We start from the raw sequence: 19,776 nt of genomic DNA on the forward strand, positions 1-19,776 counted from the left end.
CTATTGTTGGTGCAGTTTTGAAGTCATTACTATGTCACAACATCAGATCCTAGAATATTTTCTTCCGCATATCAAACATTGTTTGTTTTTGAATTTCGCGCAAAGCTACACGAGGGCTCTCTGCGCTAGCCGTCCATAATTTAGCAGTGTAAGATTAGTGGGAAGGCAGCTAGTCATCACCACCCACCGCCAACTCTTGGGCTACTCTTTTACCAATGAATAGTGGGATTGAATGGACATAATAACAACTCTACGGCTGAAAGGGAGAGCATGTTTGGTGCGACGGAGATTCGATCCCGCGCATTACTAATCGTGTGCCTTAACCACTGGGCTATGCCGGGCTCAAATATAGTTTGGAGCATTTGCAACCATCATGGAAAATATATATACACACAAACATATATAGATACGTTTATGTACAATAAAATTTCAATGCACTTAAAACCCAGAACATATGTATGAACAAAAACAAGAATGCTCTGGTGTATCATAAATTTATGTCACGTATCGATTGAAGATCGCATATTTCTTATGTATGTTATGCTACATCGATGTTGAAGCCTCTTTGCTTTGTTACTGTCCATGTCGCCATGTTCACTCATGCTCTATCTGGTGGTCGAGCATTTTGACGACAGCCCTGCAACACAGCTCCAATTAAAATAGACTCCTTTGAAAGATATGCGTGTCAAAAGCACACCATTACTCCCTGCCTGCCTTCTACAAGCCATCTATGGTATGAAGACGACGGTTTCATAGTACCCCTTTCAACAGTCCAGACACGCATAAATCCATAGGCGCTGCATCAGTGAATTGATCGTTATATTTTAGTGTAACATAACATGAATACCTATTGTATTGTTCAGCTGTTTGGGGTATGTGACAGTTGAACTAATATGTCGTAAAAGAAACTTTCCTGCATGTGAGGTAATGTGCCTCTTTTCCAGACGGAATTCATTTGTATCTTATTGAGTAATGTTGTCTGTAGCACGTGGATCAGTGATTTTCATGCTACAGAGTTTCGTGTTTTTTTTACAAACTGCTGCACATTGCTTACCACGACCGATAGACAACTTGCTGCAGGTCTTTTCTTTTGGATGATTTTTGTGTCCCAAATTGATTTAAACTTATTTGTTTTTTAATGCTATTAAGTACAAGGAATATCCCCGTCTTTAACTTCTAAAGCTGCGATCTGAGCATATCTTTACGATCTGAGTGTATGTATATATTACGTCCAAAAATGTCCTAAAATATACCTGGCATGCATCTTTTTTGGCCATGTAAATAAACTGTTGAGATGTCCATGTTTTATAATCTAATCTGATTCGAGAATATTGTGCTAACGTCATATGATACTATTTTTATCCAAGTAGTCGTAAAGTATACCTATAAAATTAACATCAATTGAATCTGGGCACGGCATGGCCAGGTGGTTGAGGCTCTTGACTTGCAATCCGAGGGCCGCGGGTTCGTATCCCCTTCACACCAAAAATGCTCGCCATTTCAGCCGTGGGGGCGTTATAAACTGACGATCAATGTCACTGTTCGTTGGTAAAGAGTAGCCCAAGAGTTGGTGGTGGGTGGTGATGACTTGCTGCCTTCTCACTAGTCTTACAGTACTAAATTAGAAACGGCTAGCGCAGATAGCCCTCGCGTAGCTTTGCGCGAAGTTCCAAAACAAACAAACGGTTGAATCTGATAATAAACAATTATTATCAACGTTACATATATTGAGAGATGACCATTTGGAATAATAAAATTATAATTAGTAACTTCTCAAATGTAATTATGAGATAATTTTAAACTGCAAAAATTAAAACATACCTTACTTTATACAGTTGAATTCCATCGAATATTTAACGTAATTTGATTTGTTTTTAATTTCCCGCAAAGCTACACGAGGGCTCTGTGAGCTAGCCGTTCCTAATTTAGCAGTGTAAGACTAGAGAGAAGGCAGCTAGTCATCACCACCCACCGCCATCTCTTGGGCTTCTCTTTTACCAACGAATAGGGGGATTGACTGTCACATTATAGCTCCTCCACGGCTGAAAGGGCGACTATGTTTGGTGCGACGAGAATTCGAACCTGCGACTCTCTGATTAGGAGTCAAAGGCCTTCACCACTTGGCCATGGAGGGCCGTTTAACGTAGTGTGTTTATGATGACATTAGGTACTTTTTTTTTTCATTATTTACTTTTATTGAAGGTTTAGTTATTAACGTTATTACAGAGTGAACTAAGAGCGCGTGGATTAAGATTGTTTTAAGACATTTCTCTCGCCTGAACATTGTTCACTTCTTTTTTTTCTAAGTCTTACAACGCTAAAATGCAGGCTTCGATACCCGTAGTGGGCAGAACACAGTTAGCTAATTGTGTAGCTTTGGTGTTTAGCTTCAAAACAACAACTTTTCGAAGTAAACACACTTTTTATGGCCTTCGACGAATGTTTTCAAACTTCTTAAATTAGTGTAAAAATAATATAATATTTTATTGTTTTTTGTAACTTCCTGACATGAGAAACTTGTAATATAAATATATTTAGTCCACAATAGTGAAAATGGATAGCTCTTGAATCTCAAAAACTGTTTTGAACTAGGCCAGGCCAGTTTCTCTCCTCCAACTACATATTTATATGCATGCACACATACGTATGTATGTATATACTGTGTATTTGGTTTGATTGAGTGTATTTATGCGTGAAACTACCTTTCTTCTCACAAAGCCCTATCTATCATATTTCTGCTGCTACACCTCACGTGATATACGACATAACAGTTTCTGGCATGTCATCAGTTAGTAGTTGTTATTTGTTGTTGTTGTTTGTTATTAAGCACAAAGCTACACAAAGGACTACCTCTGCTCTGCTTACTACGGGTATCGAAACCTGGTTCCTAGCAGTATACGTCCGTAGATACACCACTGTGCCACTAGTGGGCGGTAGTAGTCTACCTATTGTTCAAAAGACCAAGTGTTGTTATCGTCCGAATGCAGCAAAATATTCGGTTCATTGTGATTTTTTTTCTATGTGGGACTTTGCAATTATTGAATATAAATACCACACTTTTACTTTAATTACATAACATTTATATTAGTTTGCATTATTTAATTATTAAAAATTACAGCACCAGTAAACAATTTGGTTTTGCGTGAAATTACGAAAATACTGGTCCAGAATGGTGAGTGCATGTAATCTGTTTATCCAATGTAATGTGTAATGCTTTGTTTGTTTGTTTTTTGGAATTTCGCACAAAGCTACTCGAGGGCTATCTGTGCTAGCCGTCCCTAATTTAGCAGTGTAAGACTAGAGGGAAGGCAGCTAGTCATCACCACCCACCTCTTGGGCTACTCTTTTACCAACGAATAGTTGACCGTCACATTATACACCCCCACGGCTGGGAGGGCGAGCATGTTTAGCGCGACGCGGGCGCGAACCCGCGACCCTCGGATTACGCCTTACGCGCTAGGCCATGCCAGATGTGTAATGCAAATATGCATTCTGTTATATACAAAACGTTTATAAGTTGTCAATACATTTATTGCATGAACAAAATAATAAACAGTGAAGTCATGTGCAGAATACTTCCTTATGGTAACAAAAGAATCAACATGTTTTCAGTGTTCTACCGTTTTGAATGTGATAAAAAATTAAAAACACATCAGTAACACAGCGTTTCAGTAACAATAGAACAAAATTAAAACCAAAAGCAATGAAGACATATAAATGTTTGACTGAAAACATATGTTGCAGATGAAAAATGTAACACTTTCTATTCTTTAAGTATGTATCATGCAGTATTAAAATTTATAAGTTTCTATGTAATAATAGTGCAGAAGGTTAATCCTATGTAATAATAGTGCAGAAGGTTAATCACCCTTTATAAAGATGGCTTACACGTATGTGGTGTGGTATTATGTGTGGAAATTCTACGACGATTATTCAAAACTTAATATAAGTTGATCGTTTTAACAACAACTGAATCTAAGAACTATTACTGACCAAATGAAATTAAATCGCTTGTTTGTTACGGCGAATTTACCCCTTTTGTGTGTACATCTGTGTGTATGTTTTAGTAAATGTTAGGAGGATTCTATGCGTATATGCTTTTTTTAATAGAATCACCTGGGCGTAATTGTATTTATATTAGTGTTTGTTTTTGAATTTCGCGCAAAGCTACACGAGGGCTATCTGCGCTAGCCGTCCCTAATTTAGAGTAGAGGGAAGGTAGCTAGTAATCACCACGAAAGAACAGTGAGATTGATCGTTATATTATAACGATCCTATAGCTGAAAGGCCGGGAATGTTTGGTATCACGGAGATTTCAACTCACGACCCTCAAATTACGAGTCGATCGCTCTAACCACCTGGCCAGGCCGGGCCGTTAATACTAGTGGAATTTTAAATGTCTACATGTGTATATATATATATATATATATACAAAAGAGGGATTCTGCGTGTGTGTACTTGTATAGATTTAAAGAGGATTCGATGTACGCGTATTTCAGTGGGTGTAAGAGGGATTTTGTGTTTATTTTTGAAGATGAAGTAGGATTCAGTGTGTGTAATTTTAAATATGAGACGCATTATTCGCATGTGCGACCCTGTATAGATCTAAGCAGGATTCAGTGTGGCTAGACGAATGAAATTCTGTGTATATTTGTGTGTGCTTTTAAAGGTGTAAATGGGATTTTCCGTGTCTGTACAAGTGTAGACGTGAGTGAGATTCTGTGTGCTTCACAGATGTGGTCTACTTCTGTGGACACGAGCAGGATTCTACAATACACACGCTAGTGTATATATATATATATGTATATATATATGTATGTGTCCCGAACAAGGAAAGCTGGACTCTTCGATACGTGTAAGATTTTAAATCTTAAATTTCTCAGAATAATGAGCTAAAAGTACGTGAAAAATTATACATGGTATATATTGTATTCCTTATATAACTCTAAAGTTACCAAAACATCTCTCATGTAACAAGATACCATTACGTCTGAATTTGAATATAAAACTTACTTATTCTACGGTTATCCATTTTATAATATTATTTTTATTTATCTATCTTCTTTTTTTTTGTAAGATCCAATAACAACAATATTTCTAAATGTGATTGACCCCTATCATCTCATCTTTAAGCTCGGTCATTTAATTTCCTGTATTAAAGTGTCTGGTACGTCTCCGCTGGTTTGTAAACGCATTTCGTGATACAAGTCATGTTCCAAGCAGTATATTCAACAAAAATAAAAATAATAGTGTCGTCGTCCATCTGTAACAAAGCATGTACACACTATATAGTGAATGATTCATGAGGGCAAGGTAGAGTTAGAGACAGCGATCCAATTAAGAGTAATACATTCAAGTGTTATCAGAAAAAAAATTACATTTACAAACGTAATACTTTAATTAGATTTTCAGCAGAATTGGCTGTAAAAAATTACACATTTTCAATAACTTTATAGAAGTTTTTAAAATACAAAAGGCTTTATGGTATATTGTTGATATTACCCGCTTGAAGCTAGTACTAGTCGAATAGAACTGATATGAAAAGAAAAGCCATTGTTAAAATAAATAGATAACACTGGACAATAATGATGCAAAAGTAGGTTGTAGAGGGAATTTGGATTACAGCAATATATAACGTAATAGCAACAGAAGATTGTACTCTAGTTGGCACTACAACTTATAGCGATAGGAATGATGGTTGGTTGGTGGTTGTTAAACGCAAAGCAACACAAGAAGCTATCTGTGCTCTGCCCGCTATGGGTATCCTAACCCAATTTATGGGAAAACATATTTTAATGCTTGATGCATTATACTAAATCTTATTAAATGTATTAGCATTTTACGTTACATTAATCACAGATTGTTTGTTTGTTCTGAATTTCGTACAAAGCTACACGAAGGCTATCTGCACTAGCAATTTCTAATTTAGTAGTGTAAGACTAGAAGGAAGGCAGATAGTCATCACCACCCACCGCTAACTTGTGGGTTACTCTTTTACCAACTAATAGTGGGATTGATCGTCACATTATAACGCCCCCACGGTTAAAAGGGCGAGCATTTTGGTGTGACAGAGACTCGAACCCGCGACCCTCTGATTACGAGTCGAATGCCTTAACCACCTGGCCATGCCGGGCCTGCTAATCAAAGAACAAGGTTAGTTTTGATAACGAAAATAAACAAACAAGGTTTGACGAAACGTTAAAAATAACTTTATTATACTATAGTTCAATTTAAAAATGTCTCAATTCCTTACACAGATATTGAAATGACTGAATTCTGACTGTAACACAATATCAAAGTGTTAGTCCATTTTCATACAAGTTACCCTATCAGAACTATGTAGCAAATATTTCGTTGCTTCACTTTTAACAAGAATCATTGATAGAATATGACGTGGACTACATTTTGTGTAAGAATCCTTCATTGTTATCTTGTTTTATTTTATTTTGTTATTTTACTTTAAAATATACTGAGAAGTGTATTAATACGGCTCTGTATAACTTGTTTTAGTCCTCGTCTTAAGGCTTCTTCGAATTCCCTCGAACGTTTTGGCATATTAAACCAGTTTGGAATATATCAGCAGAGAATCTTTACAAAAGAAATGTAAGAAAACATTCATAACCGGAAGCTTCTCGTGTAACTTCGTAATCATCTAGAAACAAGATAAAGTAATTCAATTTATGAGTAACCATACCATTAACATGGAAACAACGCCTTTCTTTGAATCCCAATTTCGTATTTTGTTTGGACTTTAATTCGGGATGACTTTTGTTATTTTATCGTTTCACATAACATTATCGCTCAATACAAAGTGTCATTGATAATACTTGTGAATACTTTAAACGTGACTATTCGCACCACACATTCCAATTAAGTACTGGATTGAAATTTTCTAAAATCAAATGAGCTGGTTCGCGCCTCATTGTCGAAAATTCGCTTTCCATATCTGGGGTCATGAGGATAGATTAAGAGTAATTCCCAAGTCCCATTATTTGGTTGGAATATCCCAGCAATACTATTTTGGAGTAAAGCTGTGGTGAAATATTTCAAGATTCTTGAAAGATAAACGCAGAAAAAATATTTTATCCCTATTTTTCTTTGCATTTAACCCTTTGATTTCAATTCACTCAGGTGTAAATGGAACAATAATGTTTGGTATTATTCTTAATGATATAGAGTAAAAACAGTAACAAATGGAGTAATAAAAGTAGTTTATTTTAAAGATAAGGCTGCATAAGATTAAGCCCCAAAGTTTAGGGTTATAAGTCTCGGGGCTACAATTATGTCACCAAGAGTAAAGTGTTTAATTATAGCACATGTTTTACTAATCTGTGAAATTAGTTGGACACTAGATATATAAGCATAATAGCGTGACTGAAGATAAAAGCTAGAAATTCTGCGTTTCTACGAAGTGTTTGTTTGTTTGTTTTTTAATTTCGCGCAAGGCTACACAAGGTCTATCTGCGCTAGCCGTCTGTAAGTTAGCAGTGTAAGACTAGAAGGAAGGCAGCTAGTCATCACCACCCACCGCCAACTCTTGGGTTACTCTTCTACCAATGAATAGTGGGATTAACCGTAACATTATAACGCCGCCACGGCTGATAGGGCGAGAATGTTTGGTGCGACGGAGATTCGAACCCTCGACCCTCAGTCGAACGCCTTAACCCACCTGGCCATGCCGGAGCCTCCACGAAGTGAAACAAAAAAAAAGTATGGAAAAAAATGTAACGTTAAGGAATATTGTTGTTATGTCTGTTACATTAATAGTGAATTGAGGGTGTGGAGTACCATATAAAGAAATAATAAATAATTTGATATCCAAAACAAACACTTGAACGAGCAAATTTTTATTGTTTCTTTATTAAAGAAGTTTAAAATACATTTCTTGTTATTGTTTTTATTGACCAATTAGGAAGAAATAATTTCAAAAATTCATTACATCTGATTTAAATCAAACAGAAAAACACAATAGAGAAGTACGTGTGAAAACAATACAATTTGTTTGTCAGTTTTATTAAATTTTTAATCTGATGTTTACTGTTTAAAACTCAACTCGGGACATTTACAGTATTTAAATAAGTAAAAGTTGTTTGAAAATAATGAAACCTTTCACATTAGAAACTTTTAACTGAATTTTATTTAATGTTATATTATTAACTTTAATTCTAAAGCTAGAGTTTTTTTTCACTCTTAATACCGTAAGGGCCAAACATAATTCTGAATGTGTCCAGTTTAATCACGGTACTGCCTATTCTAATGGTCAAGTTATTATACTCGTATCTCTGATTGCCTAATCTCGAGCCATTTTTCCCTTTTTATTAGGGATATGACGATTGCGAAACACTTATCTATCTTTTAAATCTGTGTATATATTATGTTGCATTAAATACTTGCAAGTTAACAAGGAAACAGATTACTGCTGGTCTATTTTCAATGTACTTATATTAAAATACATCAAAATTGTTAGTATTCATTCAATGATGTAATTATTCGTTAGCCGGCATTATTCGTGTATATAATATTTAGTTCCTCGACTAAACAGACAAAAAACAAAAACAGTTTATCACAGTAATCATATTGGATTTCAGTGACGTCATGTTTTACTTCGACCTTTTTTGTTAGTTATTAACCAGACCGATACGGGGGTCACATCCTTTAAAGCAAAGTAGAAGTTACATTTGTGTTGGCACACTGCCAAAAGTCTACTATCCACGAGTTAAAATTTACGTTTCAAAATATATTAATATATATATGTATATATATATATTCATGCCGCTACTTAACACGTGCACAAAATATATCTGTAGAGATAAATAAAATGTTTTAGGACTGATGAATGATATCACAATACGCATTTATAATTGTGTTTTCCATATTGTTGTTGTTTGTTTTTCTGTGTGAGCAGAAATCAAAACACTAATAATAACTTTTGAATTTAATTTGTACGATTACGATTACTAGACAGTAAACAAAAAAAGCGTAACTTTTTCAACATCTAATAATGATTGAAAAACACTAATAAACAAATGTTATTCAATAAACTGCGATATGAATAAGATTAGGATTATTATCTATTAAGTCAAATCAAAACATTTCATGAATCATCTAACCTTTATTAGAATAATTTGTGTTCAAAATGTGTGTTTTAACCATATACGCAGCACTATTACAAATTCTATAAACCTCAGCCATGATAGGCAAATCCGTATTTTTACTTTCAGTAAATAGCACAGTATTTTTCATGTTTTATTTCCCAAGAGGAGAAACTTCTTTATTTCTTCCTCATAAGAATCTGTGCCTCATCTGATTTATTGGATTGCGAAAAGATGTGCTCCTGATATAAAATAAATTCAGAGGTGAAAATGTTCATTTTAGGAGTACCCTAACAGAGTGCAAAAGCTTGAAGCCCCAGTAACAAAATGCACATAAACATTTCTTCCCTTTAAAAACTGAAGTTATATGCAAGGGAAATTTTAACATTCTACAATTTCAGGACATTAAATGCATATTCCAAACAATGACGCTATCAAATCTTCACTGACAAAATAAAATCAAGCTAATTTTTGTTTAGATATAAAATTTGAAATGTTCTAGTTAATCTGAATTTATACTTTCTCACTTTACTTGTAAATCTCACAAAGCAAGATTGAGTAGCTAATAAATTTTCGAAACTATAATTTAACGCTTTTGACGAATTAACTCTTTTAAAACATTTCTTTTACAAAGTCACCAATGATTTATACATTCCAGGTTTTATAATAAGGTAAATGCTATATAAATACAATAAGTTTGGCTATTTAAAATGCATGAAACATTACAAATTAGCACATTTAACTAGCATGTTAAAACAAAAATTCCCGTTAATGCATCTACAGATGATTATTGGCCCGCATGACAAACTGGGAACGTTTCAAGCAGTCTTCACTCCAACATAAGAACATTTTTTGCCTGTCTTCTTCAGGACCTCGAGCAGTTCGTCAGAGGACAAATTGGAGTCAATAAAAACACGCTTATTCTCGAGATCAATGTCTACCTTGTTTACACCTACACGGTTAAAACAAAATACAAAACTTGAGACCAGTTTTATTGTGAAACAAAACTTAAACAGGATTTTATCGATTGTGTATTAGATTCTTAGCCCTAGTCTCACTCTCTCTAAATGAAATCTAAATACTAGAAACAAGTAGTTTTAAATATTTTTGCTTCAAAATAAGTTTTTCATTTATTTAAACAATAATGGATTTCTGTAATATTGCAAATAAACACATGTATAAAATATAACACCGTGTGCAAATTATGTGTTGTGTCAAATACTTATATAGATAACAAGGGAACAGATTATCGCCGGTCTATTATAAATGTACTTATATTAAAATACATCAAAATTTAGTATTCATTTAGTTTGCTTTGGTTTGTTTTGAATTTCGCGCAAAGCTACACGAGGGCTATATGCGCTAGCCGTTTCTAATTTAGCAATGTAAGACTAGAGGGAAGGCAGCTAGTCACCAACAACCACCACAACTCTTGTGCTACTCTTTTACCAGCGAATAATGGGATTGACTGTAACATTATAACGCCCCCACGGCTGAATGGGCGAGCATGTTTGGTGCTATTTTTATCGGTTTCTGCGCTATGAATTTTAAACATCGTCTTTTAATTGCCACTGATGGACAAAGATTATAACTATTTAAGATTAATCATCATATGACAAAATATCAGATATCTTTTAAACTAAAAAAATATATGAAGTGGAACCAATCTTAGGAGTCATTTCACATACTGATTATTATACAAGATAACTTATAATGTTAAGTTCCCTACTTGTTCAGTTGTAAGTTCGTGGTCTCAAAACGCTAAAATCCGGAGTTCGATTATTCGCAGAGGACAGAGCGTATATAACCCGCCAAAACAAAGCTGATATCAAGTGTAAGTCTTACTTTCTACAGACATGTACCAGATCTTTGATGACGGATGAGACGGTGAATTTGGGTTTCGAAACGGGTTCATTGAGTCAGGTCTGGATACATGTGGCAGAAATCAAGTCCCGAACACATTTAATCCAATGATTTCATTTACACCACAGATAAACATTTCTTTCAACATAAACATGAGAAACATTTAATCTTTTAGCAACGTCATAAATGAATATATGTTTGGTGATTCTGTGGTTTATATGATTTATACAAGTATGAGCGAATATCTGGAAATTTAAGTCTGTAGTGGACTACCTCAGGGAAATATATGTCAACCAAATTTCATGGTTCCTTCCAGCTTAGATGTTTAACAGTAAAACCTCATGTTTCTTGTGCAGGTTACAAACAGGATTTGTGATGAATTTCGGTCACAACTTGATAAAATGACAACTTATCAAACTGTTATAGGCCGTCTAGTTTCTTACATATCACATCTACTTTTATTATGTGTAGTTTAGTATAATTAATATTCATTATAAAGATTATTTTGTATCGTAACGTGTCTATATGAATTTAGAACTAACCCAAATCTCTCAAAGTTGCCGAAGCTTGAGATACAACTGATTACAATAAACAGCTCATCAAATTAAGGTCTTTTTGTATATTTATAATTAAGAAAGAAATAACAGTATATTTAATCAGCTACTTTCATACCGGGTTGATTTTTAGCTTAATTTAATCAAGAATTAATATTATGTTGAAAAAATATATATTCCGAGGGACTAGAAACTAGCACTCAATAAATAATACATTAACAGTTTTTGTAAGTAACAAACCGGAGAGTCTCAAATTATTCAACTTGTTTATCCAACGTGAATTTAACAAATTATTCAACTTGTTTATCCAACGTGAATTTAACAAATTATTTAACTTGTTTATCCAACGTGAATTTAACAAATTATTTAACTTGTTTATCCAACGTGAATTTAACAAATTATTTAACTTGTTTATCCAACGTGAATTTAACAAATTATTTAACTTGTTTATCCAACGTGAATTTAACAAATTATTTAACTTGTTTATCCAACGTGAATTTAACAAATTATTTAACTTGTTTATCCAACGTGAATTTAACAAATTATTTAACTTGTTTATCCAACGTGAATTTAACAAATTATTTAACTTGTTTATCCAACGTGAATTTAACAAATTATTTAACTTGTTTATCCAACGTGAATTTAACAAATTATTTAACTTGTTTATCCAACGTGAATTTAAATGTTTTGGTTTGAAAGAAGCTTCTCTTCTAGCTACCTTTCTTGATGGTCAGAGTATTTGATTCTGTCTAGCACAAAGGTCAAAGATATAAAGTTTATTTAAATGGTTTTCATAATTTTATAAGATGGATCTATAACATTTTGCGTAAAGGAATTGAAAACTTTAAAATTAAGAGGTCGTTTCAAAGATTTTCAACTTGAAGCTTGGAGTTGTCAGAGGATCTTTTAACTTTAAACTATTTGACAAAACCCTCTGGTTTACTCATTTTGATAAATGTTGGATATTAAAAAACAACAAAATTATTTATGGCTATAATAAAAAAACTCTAACAACAAAATACTTTGTGGCTATAGTACAAAACTCTAACAATAAAATTCTTTGTTGCTATAGTAAAAAAACTAACGTTTCTGCTCTTCTCTCTAATATTCTTGGCCCGGCATGGCCAAGCGTGTTAAGGCATGCGACTCGTAATCTGAGGGTCGCGGGTTCGCATCCTCTTCACTATTCGTTGGTAAAAGAGTAGCCCAAGAGTTGGCGGTGGGTGATGATATCTAGGTGCCTTCCCTCTAGTCTTATACTGCTAAATTAGGGACGGCTAGCGCAGATAGCTCTCGTATAGTTTTGCGCGAAATGCAAAACAAACCAAAACGTTGTTTCCATAGAAGCGTAAACGAACGTGATAATAATTACAGTTGAGTGCGGATGGTTTTTATTACCTTATTTTTCATCAATACATTACAGCTTTAAAACAAGTGGTGTGTAAAGAGAACATTCCTATATGTTTTATGTCACGCCTTTTACACCAGAAATCGTCTGCTGGGTAGTTTGGAGAAAGAATGGAAGATGAACAGACTTTAATTGCTCATTGTCCTCTTAATCGAATAAAGCGAACAAACTGAAATCGAAATGTCATTCACGTTTAACAAAATGTTATGTGCGAAAATAATGTGATGAGTTAAAAGCCGAATTAATATCAAATACAAGTCCTCCAGTCAGTCATCTAAACGTGATCTCCCCAAGAACGTCACAAAACACAAGAACAAATGCTGATGGACACAAGTGTAGAATAAATACATGTAATAATGTAAATTCAGTAAATATTTATGTTACACTGAGGTGTGAAACTTCCATCCAAAAAGGACATAAGCAATATATGAACAATTTAAAATAAGGATTTCAGAGTTGTCTTATACAATAATATCTTCTCAAGTGATAAAAGTCTAAGTTAAGAAATTGTATATTAGTGCATTTATACAAAATACCAACGTAGCACACTTCTGAAAAAGAGAGGCGATTTTTAATACATATTTTTAGAGAACTTGAAACTTGCTCAGCGAGCATAGAAAATGTGGTTATGTAACCAACTCGCATGGGATGGATGGATGAGTTTTATAACTAAGATAACGCATTTTGTTTTACTAACTAATGTAATATAATTAGTGCACTGAGTCACTCAGGAAAATTAAATTATTCTAAAAGCAAGAATATCAGTTGTTTGTTTGTTTTTTTGAATTTCGCACAAAGCTATTCGAGGGCTATCTGCGCTAGACGTCCCTAATTTAGTAGTGTAAGACAAGAGGGAAGGCAGCTAGTCATCACCACCCACCGCCAACTCTTGGGCTACTCTTTTACCAACGAATAGTGGGATTGATAGTCACATTATAGCGCCCCCACGGCTGAAAGGGCGAGCATGTTTGGTGCGAGGGGGATTCGAACCCGCGACCGTCGGATTACGCCTTAACCCACCTGGCCATGCCCTGGAAACAGCGAACCTAGTGGTAAGTATCCAAAACACAAAATGTCTGATATTTTTACTTTTTTACATCAATTTTGCAATAGTAAGGTCCTACAACCTTTCTTCTTCAGACATCTCCCTCTTCAGAAGCACTCCGTTTATAATTTCTTTTTAATCCTACACCAATGATATTTTTTAGTATAATGACAGTAAGTAACATAATCACACACCTGTAATTTACATCTTTTTATAGATGAAATTTGATTCATAGTTAGGCCTTGCTCTCATTTTAGCTTTTAATGTTTATTTTTGTTTGCTTTTTAATTTGTATACGCTTTTCAAGACGGTCAAGCCAAAATGATACGGTGTTAACCTAACGAGCGAGAGAACGTCACTTCTTATGCATGCACATCAAAACAACACTGGTGTTACAACATTTGTGTTTGGACTTAGAAGTGATTTTTGCTTGTTAGGATAACATAAATATATTATATTGAAATATTTACCTTATCTGATGGTTTGATAGCAACGAATTTCTGACCGCTTAAACTTAATTAACCTAGTTTACATTATTTCTTTGTTGGTGAACGGTATTCACGCAGATGTACTTGCTAAAGAATGAAGTACTGTTTTCACGATAGGATTAATGTATTACGTTGAAAATGAATATCGTAAGTAATATATACGTTAATAATAAAGTGAGTTACATTACATCACGATGAACACGTGGTTATAGATATCTTGATTACATTCTAGGAAAGCAACTCAACTTGCTTTATCTTTAAAATAAAACTTCGGATTACCTTAAGATTCTAAGAAAAATGTATAGATTACTGTACATCATAGATGTGTTATGAGGTAACTTATAGGTTTAGTTGAAATTATACATTGTTTGAGGAACAGATCTTCCCTTTCTCTTTTGTTTGTGTTGGATAAATAAGCGAGTTAACCGAATGCACTGTTAAATTATCCATTTTTCTTCGTATTTCGCTTCCATGAAATAAATATCAGTGTTGAGGAAAAAAGAATACTTTGTTACGCAAGGTCCACGAAGATATTTGATTAACCATTGTTATAAGAAACGTTTTAAGAACAAGGTTATGTGTTGTTAATTAAATATAATAAATATGTGTCGCCCTTTTAGCCGTGGGGGAGTTATAATGCGACGGTCAATCCCACTATTCGTTGGTAAAAGAGTAGCCCAGGAGTTGGTGGTGGATGGTGATGACTAGCTGTCTTCCCTCTAGTCTTACGCTGCTAAATTAGAGACAGCTAGCGCAGATAACCCTTGTGTAGCTTTGCGCTAGGCCCGGCATGACCAGGTGGGTTAAAGCGTGCGACTCGTTATATGAGGGTCGCGGATTCGCATCCCCGTCGCACCAAACATGCTCGGCTTTTCAGCCGTGGAGGCGTTATAATGTGACGGTCAATCCCACTATTCGCTGGTAAAAGAGCAGCCCAAGAGTTGGCGGTGGGTGGTGATGACTAGCTGTCTTCCCTCTAGTCTAACACTGCTTAATTAGGAACGGCTAGCGCAGATAGCCCTCGAGTAGCTTTGCGTGAATTCAAAAAGAATAAGAAAAAGCTTTGCCCGAAATAAAAAAAAACCGAAAACAAAACAAACAATAAATATGTGACGTCATATTTTATTCCTATGTGTGAAATTAAATCGAACAATAAAGATTTAGACTATCGTAAAGCATAATATCAGGTTACAGTGATGTTTGTACATAATATCAGGTTACAGTGATGTCTGTACATAATATTAGGTTACAGTGATGTTTGTACATAATATCAGGTTACAGTGATGTTTGTACAGATTTATTCTATAGTATTCACCGCACTCGATTTTCCTCATATGCCTAAGGTTCTCAGTGCGCTAATGATTTATACCTAGTTCGCTTTGACCTACACCTAACCTTGTAACATTTTGACAGCTTAAATCAGTTGAAATATAAATGGTAAAATGGTCAAGAATGCCAGTACAATAAACTAAAGAGATCACCATACGTCCCCCATATTGTCCATTTCGAAGGACAAGTGATACTGATTCACTGTTATCAAACTATATACAGTGTCTAAATAAGATTGTTGGACAGGGCAAGAGATTTTTTGACCTCAGAGTTATCAAATGAAAACGGCAGTTGTAATCAATAAGTTAATAGTAAGTAGCACGAAAAGTATGACAAGTTACATTACGGCGGTTTCAAATTACACAAGTTACGTCAGGACATTTCAAGTGGTAACAAGTATCATTTGACATGCATGTGCTCCTGTTGTAATATACTGAGTGCATTGTCCCGATTTAAAACTATCATTGTACCACGATGGTCGTCTAAACGGGAAATATTTTTAAAAACTTCCTGGTAATTCTTTAAGCTATTTCAATTAAGCGCATAATTCCGTTCATACGTGTTCTGTGTTTAACTAATATTATACAATACTGAATCTCACTCGTGGATGGGACATATGATATGTCTATTGTTCTTTAACGAACGAGCAAGTGAATTTTATTTGTAACAAACGAGAAACAAACAGGAAATCCATAATTACAGCGTATGGAATTATTTTCAAGACACAAATCTGATAATTTGACGCATTTCATTAAATCATTTTACAATTCTTAATTAACCATATCTATTAATTACCTGTGTATTTCCAAACAACTATTTTACAAGCAATAGATAGTTTGAGTTATTGTAAGAAAAACAAAAAGAAGGAAAACTTCATGAGAAAATACGTTTGCTTTCAATATTTTACTTAACAAGCCTAACCGCTGATTCTACTGATCTTATTTTATTTCTCTATTTCGAATTTATTAAGATAATTACAAACAGACCTTCCATGCCCTCCACGGTTTTCTTCACAACGTCGACACAATCCTGAGAAGTCAGTTCCACTTCAAATTCATGCACCTGAAAAAAGAAATCTCAGTAAAGACAATTGTAAATGTTAATGATAATGACTCAGGAAGTAGATACCGAACACAGATATTAAAATATAACAAGATATGTATTATTTACTATAATTATATATATATACTTCCGAAATACTGAAACAACTTAATATTGAAATAATAAATGGGTTTTGTATAAAAAGAGCCCCTTGAAATTTCCCATTTTATGTGATAGATAATCATTTATAATTGAAGGTACTTTTTATTAATCCACTAAGAAAATTTATTGACAAATCGATATATATCAATATAAATATTTATTGATAAATAAATAAATATCCAAATATACCATTAATGATGACATCAAGTGTAAAACGCTGATTTACACACACTTTACGAAAAGTTTGATGATTTTTATCACTTTGGTATATTAATAACTTTACACATTTTAACGACAATTAATACAAGCAGTAGATACGAAAACACGAGAATGTTTTGGTACTGAAATTGTAGAATTTCGAAACAGCATTCTTATACAACCCAAAAGAATGATTATTTATTTATTTTTAAGCATTTCAAATTTTTAAGATTTAGTATACGATCTTAAGCTCCCATAATATTTTTGGGTGTATTATAGTACACGAATAAAATTTTAACAGTTTTTAACTATATATTTGGCTTAAATTGAATTTACAATCGAATAAATACCAAAATATAGTTGTTTTTAAAATAAACGACGAAAACAGAAAAGTAAATATATATTGAAAATAGGAAGATCTAAACACTAATTTCAAAATACAATGTATGAAAAACTTTATTAATAATAATCTTACCTGTGAAACCATCTTAAATCTTGAATATAGGATGCTGTTATTGGAAAAGTTTTACACAGTTTAGTTACAAAGTTGTCAGCTAAAGCAAAGTTATTCGCGCAGACTCAACGCGACGCTTATATACAAAACTTAAGCTCTGTGGGTGTGGCATTAATTCAATATTGGGGTTGAAAAGAGGGCGCTAGTATCTAGACTACATCGCAAGCCCGTGACCACAAAATATTTTCATTTATTAAGAGCGTGAGGTATTGGTCGAAACGTTGGGGCGTAATGCATGACTGGGTTTTCACTGGTTCAGTACTGAAAAAAAAAAGTTCTCTGTTTTGTTTTTGCTGCTGTTGTAATTATTTTAGCCTATTTGTTGTGTGTGTATGTTGTAAGCCTAACGTAGTTAAATTTACAGCGGGTTTAAACTACAGTATTACTACTGATAACTACAAATATTATAACACTATGTAATAACATTTTTACTTTTTCTTGCTCCTGGGCAGAAAGCGTTATTTCCCAGTTGCTTATGTCTAAAGTAAATGAAAAAGACATATTTTTCTCTCCAAACTTAACTATTGTGACCAAGGAGCGTATAATGAAAACATGATGGGAGACTATTTGGGGGCTGATTCGTGAAAGTGATTTATATTACAGTCGCAAAATTCGAAAAACTACTCACTTCTAAACATTTTTGTTCATTTTGGTACAACTTTAGTATAATTATATGCAAATCTTGATTCATATGTTGTTTTATTCATACCTTATGTAAATGAAAATGTGCAAATTTGCCCGTTTTTACATAGAAAATAGGTTAATTTCTAAATTTCATTATACAGGTCACAAAAGCAAAGTTTGAAGGGAATAATGGCTATTTGCTGTACTTTTACAACATAAGAAGTTAAGAAATAACACAAACTATCCAGGAACAAAATTTGTGTTACTTAGTGTAATTGATAGTTGATTTATAATCTTCCAAACTGACGTACGATGTGTTTTAAGAATAAGACTAAGACTCAAATTGTATTCAAGTTAATTCTACCTGATTTAAAACAAAATCTCAACTGAATTTGATTATGTACGTATATAGTTAGGTGTTAGACTAGGAGGCGTATTAACTGCTAGGATTCAAGAAACTAAACGTTAAGTGTAAAAGTATGACCGTGTTTGTCAACATTTAAACTAACTTATAAGTTCTATCAGTTTTTAATTTTTTTGCATGAAAAATTCGTAGTTTTAGAAATGAAAGCATACAGTAGCAACTACTGAACTATTTATAATAACTTACAACTCGTCTTGAGCTGGGTGGCTGAAACAACATTCACTACCACTGTTAAGATGAAGAGAGTGATTGAAAATTATTTTGGCTTCATTAGTGCAATGCTGAGAGAAACCAATAAAATGAATTTTCTGTGATTCCACACGCATATACATAAAGTGTTTCATCCCTATATTACACCTTTCACTGTTCACACAGTTTTAAATACTAACAGTGACCTAGTAACCATCGTTCTGAAAAAAGAAGTTGTATTAAATAGATTAATGTATTAATACTATAAAGTGGAATTAAATATATAATGGCCCGGCATGGCCAAACGTCTTAAGGCGTGCGACTTCTAGTCGTGGGGTGTTATAATGTAACGGTCAATCCCACTATTCGTTGGTAGAAGAGTAGCCCAAGAGTTGGCGGTAGGTGATGATGACTAGCTGCCTTCCCTCTAGTCTTACACTGTTAAATTAGGGACAGCTAGCAGAGATAGCCCTCGAGTAGCTTTGTGCGAAATTCAAAAACAAACAAACAAATAACTGTATAATTGAAGATAAGTTATCCACCTAACTCTTTAGTAACATTGATTTAAAACATTTTGCAGCTCTTTAATATAAAAGACAAAATACAATACATCATGAACTTTTGCTTCAGTTAAGTCAAACTTTTTTCGAAACATAATATTAAAATATACACTGTAACTATTTGTGAACTTTGTGAACAGTTACGAAAACGGGAACCAAACAATATTTGTATTGCAGATATCGTGCCTCTAGTGGCTCAACAGTAAATGTGACTCATACCGCTAAAATCCGAGTTTCAATACTCTTGGTCGTATAGCATACATAACCCACAGATAACACCTCCAG

General features: G+C 33.8%; 1 protein-coding gene across 1 annotated transcript; it reads right to left on the bottom strand.

Moving 5' to 3' along the window:
* Positions 1-7,831: 7,831 nt before the first annotated feature.
* On the bottom strand, positions 7,832-17,926 carry LOC143252188 (copper transport protein ATOX1-like). Its single transcript, XM_076503941.1, has 3 exons — positions 17,656-17,926; positions 16,766-16,841; positions 7,832-10,044 (listed from the first exon to the last, which is right to left on the bottom strand). Exons 1-3 carry the CDS (start codon positions 17,665-17,667, stop codon positions 9,911-9,913), a joined length of 222 nt encoding a protein of 73 aa, XP_076360056.1. The 5' UTR covers positions 17,668-17,926; the 3' UTR covers positions 7,832-9,910.
* Positions 17,927-19,776: the final 1,850 nt, after the last annotated feature.

Source organism: Tachypleus tridentatus, chromosome 6, assembly GCF_004210375.1.
Source record: "Tachypleus tridentatus isolate NWPU-2018 chromosome 6, ASM421037v1, whole genome shotgun sequence".
Classification (NCBI taxonomy): Eukaryota; Metazoa; Arthropoda; class Merostomata; order Xiphosura; family Limulidae; genus Tachypleus; species Tachypleus tridentatus.